The 13,424-nt window shown below is 38.0% G+C and overlaps 1 protein-coding gene across 1 annotated transcript in view; it reads left to right on the top strand.

The window, feature by feature from the left end:
* LOC122539553 (sodium/hydrogen exchanger 9B2-like) overlaps window positions 1-13,424 on the top strand; it is a 129,569-nt gene that overhangs the window by 81,715 nt on the left and 34,430 nt on the right. Inside the window, exons 8-9 of the mRNA XM_043674535.1 lie at window positions 2,393-2,499; window positions 9,529-9,678. Of these exons, the coding sequence (XP_043530470.1) occupies window positions 2,393-2,499; window positions 9,529-9,678 (257 nt within the window). The remainder of the gene's footprint in view (window positions 1-2,392; window positions 2,500-9,528; window positions 9,679-13,424) is intronic.

The following is a 13,424-nucleotide window of genomic DNA, read 5'->3' as shown; positions in this document are numbered from 1 at the left end:
ACCTCCATATCTTCGGCAGAGTGGGAGGGGGAGTTGAAATGTTGGGGCACGGGGCGGTTTGGTTGATTGGTGCGGGTGTCTCGGAGATGTTCCCTAGAGCGCTCTGCTAGGAGGCGCCCAGTCTCCCCAATGTAGAGGAGACCGCATCGGGAGCAACGGATACAATAAATGATATTAGTGGATGTGCAGATAAAACTTTGATGGATGTGGAAGGCTCCTTTAGGGCCTTGGATAGAGGTGAGGGAGGATGTGTGGACACAGGTTTTACAGTTCCTGCGGTGGCAGGGGAACGTGCCAGGATGGAAGGGTGGGTCGTAGGGGGGCGTGGACCTGACCAGGTAGTCATGGAGGGAACGGTCTTTGCGGAAGGCGGAAAGGGGTGGGGAGGGAAATATATCCCTGGTGGTGGGGTCTTTTTGGAGGTGGCGGAAATGTCGGCGGTTGATTTGGTTTATGCGGAGGTATGTAGGGGGAAGGTGAGCACCAGGGACGTTCTGTCCTTGTTACGGTTGGAGGGGTGGGGCCTGAGGGCGGTGGTGACCAGAACTGCACACTTTTCCCCAAGTACGGCCACACTACCGTTTTGTACAGTTGCAGCATGATACTATGACATTACGTATATGATAGATTACTTAAGTAAGGGGAAAAAGCACTGTTGAGTGGATGACCATCATTTGCTATTTCTTGGATGGATTTCTCTTACATAGCATAAGAAATAGGAGTGTGAATAAGCCATATAGCCTTTCATTTTGCTCCATTTAATATGATCGTGCCTAAACACCTAAATCAATTGTACTTTATTTTCCTATTCCATGATTCCCATACTGCCAAAACATTTGTCAAGGCACTGAAAGGGTGATTTTAAGTCTTTATCTCCTCTTTAGAACAGAGGAGATTTAGTTTTTGTTATTTAAACATTTACTCATGCATCATGGGAGATGTACATACCATAAGATGGCATACATCTCCAACTTTTTTACATAAGCAAAGGCTTTATACTAATTCAATCAATAACAAGGTTCCAAACAACTATTTCCACAGAGAATTTCCATCAAAACCTTACATATTTATTCACCTATTATTCTATCCATCAGTGTTCCCATTGCCTACATTCCAGGTAAGTAAACATAACTATATTATCCAACAATATCATTACATTTTCACATCTTCTAGCTGTAAGTACATCTTTTAACAGTAGGTATGTTTTATGATTACCAGAAAATCTTTATTGTCCTTTTCTCCACTTTGAAGCATCTGCAGTTTGCTAAGGGGGTGGCACAGTGGCTCAGTGGTTCGCACTGCTGCCTCACAGCGCCAGCAACCCAGGTTTGATTCCAGCATCTGGTGACTGACTGTGTGGAGCTTGCACATTCTCCCCGTGTCTGCGTGGGTTTCCTCTGGGTGCTCTGGTTTCCTCCCACAATCCAAAAATGTGCAGGTTAGGTGAATTGGTCATGCTAGATTGCCCATAGTGTTCAGGGATGGATAGGTTATGTGTATTAGTCAGGGGTAATATAGGGTAGGGGAATGGGTCTGGGTGGGTTACTCCTCGGAGGGTTGGTGTGGACTTGTTGGGCTGACGGGCCTATTTCCATACTGTAGGGATTCTATGATTCTAAGATAAAAAAGGCACATTCAAACCTCATATTGGCTTTGGTGTGAAATATTTTGGCATCGTACATTATGAAACCTGTAATGTTAACTGGTTGTGTTAAGGCCCAAGGACTTCAGTGTAAGGTAGGGTAAGATTATCCTCCAAAAATTAACACTTTATTTAATATATAGAGAAAATAGTATGACTGTCATTTCTCATTGAATTCCATGGTATTTCAGTCCAAAAGCTTGGGCTCCTCACATCCTCCATTTGTCAAATGTTTCGCAAAGGCATGGTATTGGAGCATGCATGCGGTGGTGTAGTGGTCATATCACTGGACTATTCATCCATCGACTCAGACTAATGTTTTGGGTACATGGGTACAAATCCCATCAGTGCAGATGGTGAAGTTTGTATTCTGTAAAGTCTAGAATTAAAAGGAAGTCTGAAGACCATGTAATCATTACTGAGTGTCATAAAAATTCACGTGGTTTACAAATATTGTTTAGAGATAGATATCGGCCATCTTTATTTTTGCCGATGTGGAAGCACCTATGTATGGTGACTCTAGACCCACAGGGCTCCTTAACTAAGAATGGCAGTATCCTATGAATAAAAAATAAATTATATTGAATTAACTCGTAAATTAAGTCTTTTAAAGAAAATCATGTATGGAATATAATGTGAAACATAGTTGGTGCTTTCAGGACTATAAATACTATGTGGCTAGTGTCTTTTTGCTTTTATTTTTGTTGCCTTCTTGGTTTCTAATTAATTAAATGCCACTTCTTTCTGAAGGTTCAATGGTTTCCAATATACTCAGAGGTTTCCTTGAAGTTCTAATTGGAATAGCAGCAGGAGCAGCTATTGGATTGTTCCTTCGATACTTTCCTAGCAGAGATCAGGTGAGGAGAAATGGTTCAGTTCTTAATATTTCTGAAAATGTTGTAAAATAAGAATATAACTTTCATTATGTTAGTCATTTTAATAAAAGGAAATAAGATCAAATTAATGATGAAAGTAAATTTAATATAGAACTATTCTGTTACTTTACCCATGCTTTAAAACAATCTGAAGCTCTTCAGCAACCATCATGTTGAGGCAGTTCTGAAGAAGTGTTAGTCCAAACTCAAAACACTGATTCTGTTTCTGTCGCTGCATAAATGCTGCCAGACCCACTGAGTTTTGCTGGCGGTTGTTGTTTTTATTTTTATTTCAGACCTTTAACATTCATTGTGTTTTGCTTTTATTCTTATCATGATAAGGCAGTTCTTCTGCAGATACAGAAGAATATTAACAACCTTCAAATTTTCTCAATGCATGCTACCTTAGTTCTGGAATATCTATCTGCTCACAAAATCTGTTTATAAGCTACAAGTTTGAGACCTTAGTCTTGCCTTCTCTTTAAACTGTAGAAGTTGTTGGCTTGCCCTTTCTGATTCCTATGTTGTAAAAGGTAAACATAAGATTGACATCAAAATTGGCTGCCTATTTCAAACTAGCCTCTACCATCCAAGATGGAGAAAGTGAGGACTGCAGTTGCTGGAGTACCAGAGTTGAAAAATGTGTTGCTGGAAAAGCACAGCAGGCCAGGCAGCATCCGAGGAGCAGGAGAATCGACGTTTCGGGCATAAACCTTTCTGCTCCTGCTCCTCGGATGCTGCCTGGCCTGCTGTGTTTTTCCTGCACCACATTTTTCAACTCTACCATCCAAGATGTCTTGCTATATATATTTTAGAGAAATAACATGACTAATTTTAAAAGCCAACTTTGCGGGTTTAAATGTTATGGCTACTGAATTGTATAAAGATATAATTGCATGATTAATGGTATTTTGCTTGAAAACTACTGTGTAAATGGCACATGCTCTTAATAATAAATAGTTTGGCAAACATACTCAGGCATTTAAGAAATACACTGAGAGTTGTGAATATCTAAAATGTGCTAGTTGACTTACATCACTCCACTGTTTATTTCGCATAAATGATATCTCGCGTTTAGCCTTGTCGTTAATTTTATGTACTTACTGAATTACAATATTAATCACTTATTAAAATTGCCATAGGACATTAGGATTTTTAAAATCCATTAGTAGGATGTGAGACTCACTAGCAAAGCCAGCATTGTTGCCCTTGAGAAAGTGGTGAATAGTGAACCACTTTCTCAAACTGCTGCAATCAGTCTATTGTAGTTACATCTACAGCGCTGCTAGGAAGGGAGACAGCTTTAGTCTTTTATTGTTTCATGGGATGCGAGTGCTGCTGGTAGTCAGTATTTGTTGTTCATCCTTAATTTCCCTTAAACTGACTGTCTTGCTGGGCCATTTCGAAGTGAATCAGCCACTTTGCTGATGGTCTATAGTTGAGTGTAAGCCAGACGAGGTAAGGATGGTACATTTTCTCCTCTAAAGGACAAAGATTTGAACCCATGTTCACAGAGTGTTAGCCCAGGCCTCAGGATTACTATTGTATCGACGTTTCCATTGCATTATAATTTTCCCCTTTTTAACTGCATCACATTTATTAGCTTAATGCCAATCAATTCCTAGCCCACTCAATCACATTCTTTCATGTAGTTAATTGTTAAATTTGAAAATGTCCAATTCGAAGTATTACAGTTAACTTCAACATCAACTTATATAAATATTGCAGCTTTAATGTAATAGAACATCCCAAGATGCTTCATGGGAAATTTTGAATCAAAGGCTTTTCCGTTCTGTCTCTCTTATTCACTTTTCATTAAATGTTTTCTTTCTGAACGTGATTTGACTCCAATTCATCTGATTTCCTTTTTTCTTGTTTCTTTTTCTTTCAATGTCTGATTCTCCTTTGTTAAGGAGGTATGTTAAGAAAACGTTGGGACTAAGCCCTACAGGATGGCACTAGGATAGATAGCCAGGTGCTTTCACCAAAGATGTTGGCCACAAAAGAGAAAAATGAGGAAGTCAATGGCCTCTCCAGTTACATTTAATTGGAGTAAATTTATGCTCATCCAGTACCAGCTAGCACATAGGCAGCCTGATAATTTATCAGTAATGGAGGAGTTGGAAAGATGGTGGCAAGGTCCCAGATTCCCTGATACCTTTGCAGTGTTGTTACCAGTTCAACATTTTAACAAGTTCCAAATTAAATTGTTTTTACACTGAAAATTACAGAAAAAAATTAAAACACTCAAGATGCATCGCACTATCCTGCTATATTAGTCAACATATAATGAGTTACATTATTGTTTCAGTGCATATGTCATTCCACTGCCTGTTTTCATTATATACTATCTCGCCTTCCTGTTGTTTCCCTTCTGTATCAACTCTCCAACTTGTAGTTTGTGAATCATGAGAGCAATATATTCCTAAATACTAACTGATTTTAGACTATTGTATTCTACAAATGCAGTGACAGTGCCCTGAAGTTGATTTTCATGACTCATCCCTAAATAATGTGTATCAGAGACCATGTGTACTTACTGACTACTTTTACTCATTTGATTCAACAGTATACCAGTGGTTTAGATGCTATTTTGTCAACAAACAAGTTAAAAAGAGTCTGTGTGTGATAAACAGATGAATCCAAGCAGGAGTTGCCTTGTATGCAGTAAAGTAATGATACACCTACAGTTTATTGTAGTATGGCGCTATTTATGTTTGTGAGTTTAACCATAATTGCCAGTCAGCACTGTACGAAGCATACCTGAAATAGATTAATGTATGATGACTAAAGTGCAATTAGCCAAATAATTAGGTATTAGTACTGAGTAAACTAAGACAAGCTGCAATTTTCTGCATTCAATTTTTAAATGTAATCAGACCTAATGCAGAAAGTGTGCACTTGATCTAATCCTCCTGAAGGTGATGGTACTGGCAGCAGGCTGTACCGCCAAGCACGATAATTTTGATTACACTTAACAATTCTGGACCTGAGAGGTGAAAAGCAACAAAAACAACCTGTCTGCCGGTAGTTATTTTCTTTCAGATAGTAGATTATTTCACCATGGTGGAAGAGTCAAGAAATACATACACATTCATTAATTTGCTTTGGAAATGTTTCATAGAGCCACCTTTCTGGGAGCAAAGCATCACTTATAATACGCTTTCGTAACCTCTTTTGATGTTGGTGCTCAATTTAATATATGCGTTTTGTCCTTCAATACTTTACAGTTTCTAATCTTTATTTGAGTATTTGGATCAGAGTGGTGCTGGAAAAGCGCAGCAGGTCAGGCAGCATCCGAGGAGCAAGAAAATCGACATTTTGGGCAAAAGCCCTTCATCAGGAATGGGAGCCTGATGAAGGGATTTTGCTCGAAACGCCGATTTTCCTGCTCCTCAAATGCTGCCTGACCTGCTGTGCTTTTCCAGCACCACCCTGATCTAAACTCTGGTTTCCAGCATCTGCAGTCCTCACTCTTGCCTACTTTATTTGAGTATTTGTTGACTGTTGAACAATGGAGGAGGTACCGTGAATCCTTCAGTGTCCACACAAGTGTACTTCACTGCAGAAAGTGGTTGATTTGGATCTATCTGGGGACAAGTAACCTGTGGGACTAGTATTAGGATCTTTACAGTTTAGTATTTTTGGTAACAATCTAGATATATGTCTTGGAGAAATTACTGCAGATTTGAAAACTTTTTAAAATTGTAACAGAATTGTGGCAGATGATTTAGTACTACAGTTAGATCCAAATGCACTAGATGATTGGGCCTGTTCATTGGCAAGTAGAGTGTCATGTACCTAGACAGGACAAATGTTTAACATGTGAACGTTCTTCAAAGAAAAGAACTGAAGTCAGAGGGACATTGTAGTGCATTATTATTGAACGGTTCTTAACCAATGTTGTGAAGCAACAACTAAATTATAGTGGATTTTTAAGCCCATTCATTCAGTATGTAATTAACTATGCTACTCTTTCCTGTACAAGTTTTTGGCTAGGTCCAGTTTAGAATATTGTGTCCAGATTTAGTCTTCCTACCTGGTGAGTTAGTGAGCAATGTTGATATTTAGAAATAGTCTATAACTCTTTGATTTAATCCCAATACAATTTTTCTTAGATTGGATGGTAACTACATTGTCAGTGTTGTCTAAATAGAATGTCCAGACATGATTATGATGAACAAACTGAGGCTATGTATGCTTTACTACAGTCGCAATGACCCTACTTATTTCAGTTTAGCAGATCACCATGAATATGCCAAAGGAGTAGTTTGCAATTAAAACAGATACCTATTCCTTATTGTTTGTAAAATTCACAGCACCATCAGAACAACAAGAAGGTTGTTCAATTTGAACATTGCTGAAAAAGACATATTTTTGCAAAGCTGACCATACCCAACCAGCCATTCTTATAAAACTTAGAACAATATGTCCAATACTAGCGATGATTCTGCAATTGGACAACAATTGCTAAATAACCCCGAGTCAGTGAAGAGATTTGCTGAACCAATTTCAGATTGTCATTTGAGCTCGCAGTGTTGCAAACGTGTGTATGCTGGAGACTTTATACATTAATATACAGAACCATGTTCATTGCAGGCAGAAAGATCATGTACATGGACTGCATCTGTCTCAACTCAACAAAATAGATAACAGGCACACTCTAGTTCATTTCTCAGGGCATTGCCCTAACCAATCAGAGCCAACCTGCCTGGTTTAGGATTTTAAAAAAAGCTTGGCAATAAACTGCCAGTCATTTAACTGAACCATTTTTCATGGCAATGCCTCTAGCAATCAAAGTCTACTTGATTAGTGCGCTCCTATCATACAGTATTTCTTAGATTATCCTTATGCGTGCAAGATGAAAAGCTTTGACAAAATGTCTTTTCTTCAGCAATACTCAGGTTAAATTCACCATACAACTTTGGTTGTTTGGTGAAACATTATTCAATTTCTGGATCAAGAGTACCATGTATCAACTAATTTGCTTCTTGTCCAAATCAGTGGACAGACTTGTATGATTAACCTAGGTGTGTTAAAACTTGTATTTATCTTGTTACTTTTATTTTGGGAATAAACTGCTCATTAGCTCCTTGTATTTTTAATATGATTTGGAGGTGCCTGTGTTGGACTGGGGTGGACAAAGTTAACAATCGCGCAACCCCAGATTATAGTCCAACAAGTTTTTTCGGAAGTAGTTCTTCATCAGATGGTTGTGGAATATAAGGTCATATGACACAGAATTTATAGCAAAAGATTACATGAGATGCCACTGAAGTGATATATTGAGAAAACCTGGATTATTTGTTTGGTCTTCATCTTTTAGAATGACCATGTTAGTTTTCGTTCTTTCATATGTAAATTCCAGAACTTTTTTAAAAGCTCCTACAGAACAACACACTCATACGCTCACAAATACATCCCCCACACTCTCACCCACAAATGCACCCTCTCACAGACTTATACCTCATTATACTCACAATGTCTCACAGACACGCACATCCCCCCCCCCCCACACACCCACATGCTCACACTCACTCTGTCTCCCCTGCATGCACACACAAATAGTTTGTGGGGTGAACTCGTACTTGCAGACTTACATTTTATTTTGCTCAAAAGCTGCATAAATTAATGTAAGATTCTTTGAATCCCACTTTAGAAATAGAATCAGTCTGAAGATTGGGACACAGACAGACTTTAACCTCAATGCAGTATCTGAGCTGAGATGGCACCTACTGTTAAAGCTATCTTGAGAATGTAACTTTTAAAAAGTTCTGGAATTGAAGTATGAAAGAACCAAAACTAACATGGTCATTCTAAAAGACTTAACAATCCAGGTTTTCTCAATATATCATTTCAGTGGCATCACACTGTAATCTTTTGCTATAAATTCTGTGTTGTACTCTACAACCACCTGATGAAGGAGCAGCGCTCCGAAAGCTGGTGCTTCCAAATAAACTTGTTGGACTATAACATGGTGGTTATGTGATTTTTAACTTTATTTTGAATATGAATTTATTCAAACCCTTTGTTGACTTTTGCATAAGTATTGTGAGATTTTTATATTGATTAACAATGGATAACCAAACTCTAATCTGGAGCTTTGGGTGATTTAATGAACACTACGGGCAACACACGAATGGATTTGAAATCCTATCTGGGCCTTGAGTTCAAATCACCGGCTTGGAATTAGTTGCCACCTTTTTACAGGAACTGTTACTAGGTGCTTTGACCAATTTTGGCTATTTTTGTGCTGGAAGCAACTGTCAAATTGGATCATAACAGCTACTATACTTCAATTCACTGACGTCATAGCTATTGTTATAATATATATATATATAAGGTGTGTCTATGTATATATAGGTAGCAAATTATAAAAGTTCAAGAAATAGTTTGGTAATTGAAATATTTGGACACATTGACATGTTATTTTTTAAATGTACAATGAGTAAATTCTAATTCTTATCTACATTTGGGGTTTGAGTAAAATTGGGGATGGTCATAGAGTTCCTTCATTCTGGTGACACTATGCCAGCGAGATTAGTACTTTAAGAAGGGTGACCATTGAAATGATGTCCTTCTAGGAGTGAATTCCAAACTGAACTGATGTAGTAACAGAATTTTAAAACTGATAGTTGATGATTTTTATTTGGTTAATGAAATCTGAAACACAGAAAACCAACACCATATTTGAGTCTCTGCAACAAGTTGCTGAGATATCAGTGTGAAGGAGTTCATATTTTCATTGTAGAGAACACATCTCTTCCATGAGTATAAATTGCATGTATCCAAATCTAGCATGTTAAGAACAGTAAAGATTTGAATACCTCAAATAAAAATTGTAACCGCTGAATTCAAACATTTGTAAAACTCCCAGCACAAAACACAAGCTAACAATCATTATTCTGGCAACTTTTTACATGTTTGATCTTTTAGCAGAAGTATGTGCACCTTTGTCTGTATTGTCAAATAAAAACAAGTGTGTAATGAAACTTTATTCTTCCTTTGCAGGAGGATCTTGTGATGAAACGCTCTTACCTCCTGCTGGGTCTTGCAGTGTTTGCTATTTTTGCTACAGGAGTCTTTGGTTTCCCTGGTTCTGGAGGACTATGCACAATTGTCATGGCTTTTCTTGCTGGGGTCGGATGGGTTGACGGCAAGGTAGTGTAACAGTTTTCCAATTCAGCCTTTTGGAGGCTGATTCATTAATTAATTGAACCCCTTCCTGTCGAAGCAAGATTCGACATGTGACTTATAGTAATGGTGTGTAGTCATTCATTGAAAAATTCCAGTCAGTACGAAGTAATAAACTTTGGAAGTAGAGTGATTCATCTTGCATCTACAGAATGTGATTATAAAGCAAAACAGTTATTCTAATATCTCATTAATGGAGCCATATTTGGAGTATTCTGTGCTGTTATAGGCCCTACTCTCAACATGCTTTGATATAATAAAGGGAATCACAAGAGTGCTGAAGGCAATGGTTCTAGGAATGACGAGTGCAAGTATGTAAAAGATCTATGTGCTCAAAATTGTATTATGTAGTGTGGCTAACACTCCAAGGTAGTACTGGAGTTTTGATTTTACAGTCTTTAAGATGGTATTTTAGAGTGACATCATCAGACATGAGCAGGGCAATGTTCATCCCTCAGCAAACAAGATCAAATATCTGTTATTCGAAACCCTGAATCTCTACCCTCTAAACATTAGCAGATCCAAACTCTGTTGTCCTTATCCTATCCCAAACAAAAAACGTCTATTCATCTTGCATTCTTAACAGAGCACAACTTCCAAAAGCATTTCATAGTTTGATAAAAATAAAATTTACATTGGATAGGCTTTAAGGAGAACATTTAGGAGGAAAGAGAAGTTGTGAGGCAGAAAGGTTTTGGAGGGGTTTTGTGTTTAAGGCTGTGCAGCTAAAGGCACTATATTTGTAGAGGGATTAAATCAGTGATGATAAAAAGATCAGGATCAGAGGAGCATAAATATCTTGGTGGCTTATGGAATTGGAAAAGATTACAAAGCTAGGCAGGGACAGAGCCATGTATAGATCTGAACACAATGGGTATTTTAAAACTGAGGCATTCTTTAATTGGGAGTTAGTGTTGCTCTGCCAGCACAGTGGGTAATGGTGAGTCAGTGTGCAGTGGCAAAGATTTGGATGATTTTAGTTTACCAAAAGTAGAATGTGGGAGACCAGTCAGGAATGCCTTGGAATATAGCCAAATCTAGAGTTAATGGGTAGGGATCCTCGAGGGAAGAGTGTTCATAGCATGCTAGAATATCAAATTCAGTTTGAGGGCAAGAAACTCAATTCCCACACCAGGTTCTGAAGTTAAAAGTAATTACATAGGCATGAGGATAGATTTCGCCCTAGTGGACTGGTCAGGAAGACTAAAAGGTAGGACAGTCAGTGAGTAGTGGTAGATATTTAAGGAGACGTTCAATTCCTTCCAACTAAAATATATTCCAGAGCAAGAAAATTTGTAGGAGGGGGGAAAAATCCATGTTTAAACAATGAAGTTAAAGATAAGATACACTTAAAAGACATTTAGATAGGTACATGAATAGGAAAGGTTTAGAAGAATATGGGTGAAATGCAGGCAAGTGGGACGATTTAGTTTTGGGAAACTTGGTCAACATGGATGAGTTGGACCAAAGGTTCTGTTTCCATGTTCTATAATTCTATAAAGACAAAAAGTAAAGCATGCTTTTTAAAAATTTCTTCATGGGATGTGGATGTCACTTGCAAAGAACAGTGGCAGACTGCAAGATTGGGAAACTTTTAAGGATCAACAAAATATAAAAACAATAGCAAATGCTTCCATAAGAATATAAAATGGAAGAGAATAACAAAAGTGAATGTTGGTCTACTGGAGGATGAGACTGAGGAGTTAATAGTGGGGAACACAGAAATGGCAGTCACTAAATCAATATTTTCCTTCAGTTTTCACAATGGATAACATGAGTACCTTCCTAATAGTAACAGGTTATTAGGACTATAGAATTAGAGATTATAGAAAGGGAGGAACTTAAAATAATTGTCATCACTAGGGAAAAAGTACTGAGTAAACCACTGGGATTGATGCAGACAAGTCCATACAGCGTGATTGTCTGCATTCTAGGGTTGATTATAATATTCCAGAATTCCCTGGATGCGGGAGAGGTGCCAGTAGATTGCAAAAATGTTAATATAACATTCTTATTCAAAAAGGGATAGAAGCAGAAAGAAGGACAGTATAGACTAGTTAGTTTAACATCTATCGTTGGTCAGTTTTTATAGTAACAGGCTATCTGGGAAGTCAAAATGAAATCCTTCAGAATGAACATGGTTTTATGAAGGTAAAATCATGTTTGACTAATTTGTTAGAGTTCTTCGAAGATGTAATGAGCAAAGTGGATAATGGGGAATCCTGAAGACATAGAATGGTGATCCTATAGATGTTGTGTATCTGGACTTCCAGAAAACATTTGATGAGGTGCCATATAAAAGATTAATACATATGGTACAATCATATGGGATGGGGTAATTCATTAGCTTGGATAGAAAGCTTGAGCGCTGGGATAAATGGGTTTTTTTTGTTTGGCAAGGTATAACTATTGAGGTTCCACAGGATTTAGTCCTTAGGCCCCATCAATTTCCAATCTATATTAGTGACTTGGATGTAGGAATAGAATGGCCAAATTTGCAGGTGACACTAAAATAAATGGAATATAAGTTGCTGTAAAGAAATAAGAAAACTACAAGTGGGTATAGGTATTTTTATGGGCTGAGATTTGGCAAATTGAGTTTAAAGTGGTTAAATGACAGGTTATCCATTTTGATCACAGGAATAGAAAGACAGCTTATTATCTAAATGGAGATAAACTCTTGAGTGCTTTCGATTACCAAAAGCCAGTATTGAGTACTGCAGGCAGTAAGGAAGGCAAATGGAATTTTAGCATTTATTGCGAAAGGTATTGAATATAAATATAGGAAAGTGTTGCTAAACTGTATAAGTCATTAATGGGTCTGCACCTGGAGTAGTATGTACAATTTTGGTCTTCTTATTTGAGGAGATATGGAATTGTTTTGGAGTCAATTCAGAGGAGGCTCACTAGATTGTTTCCAGAGATTAAGGGTTTGTCTTGTGAAGAGACATTAAACAGTTTAGGCCCATGCTTTCAATAGTTTAGAAGGATGAGAGGAGTTCAAATTGAGGTATTTAAGATATTAAAGAGGGTTGATGAAATAGATGTAGAGAGGATTCTTCCTCTTATGCGGCAATCTAGAATGAGAGGCATATTATTAGAACAAGGGATACCAGATTTAAACCAAGATGTGGAAGAATTATTCTCTCATAAGGTCACAAACCTGTGGAATTCATTACACTGTATGCTGGGAGCTTGAGTAAATTTGAGGAGATGAATTGGGGCTGAATTGCCAGCTCCTGCTTCTAGTTCTTGTGTTCTTATGAAGATTTCAGCAACAGATGAACTGAGACAGATGAAGTTAAAAATCACACAACACCAGGTTATAGTCCAACAGGTTTAATTGGAAGCAACTAGCTTTCGGAGCGACGCTCCTTCATCAGGTGATTGTGGAGGGCTCGATCGTAACACAGAATTTATAGCAAAAATTTGCAGTGTGATGTAACTGAAATTATACATTGAAGAATTGATTGTCTATTAAGGTGTCTGGGGTGGGTTCATGTCACATTACAGGTGATCACCATTGCACTACACACACACAGACATTCCTACACACACACACTCTCACATACACACGGACACAGATACACATAGACGCGCACACAGACATCCACACACACCCTTATAAACACACAGACTCCCACACATGCACCCCCTCACAGACTTAAGACACTCTGCACTCACTACACACACACATACACACACACACTTTC

Source organism: Chiloscyllium plagiosum, chromosome 32 (assembly GCF_004010195.1).
Source record: "Chiloscyllium plagiosum isolate BGI_BamShark_2017 chromosome 32, ASM401019v2, whole genome shotgun sequence".
NCBI classification, from domain to species: Eukaryota; Metazoa; Chordata; class Chondrichthyes; order Orectolobiformes; family Hemiscylliidae; genus Chiloscyllium; species Chiloscyllium plagiosum.
The sequence above is the reverse complement of the archived record's forward strand: the minus strand, read 5'-3'. Positions and strand labels throughout refer to the sequence as shown.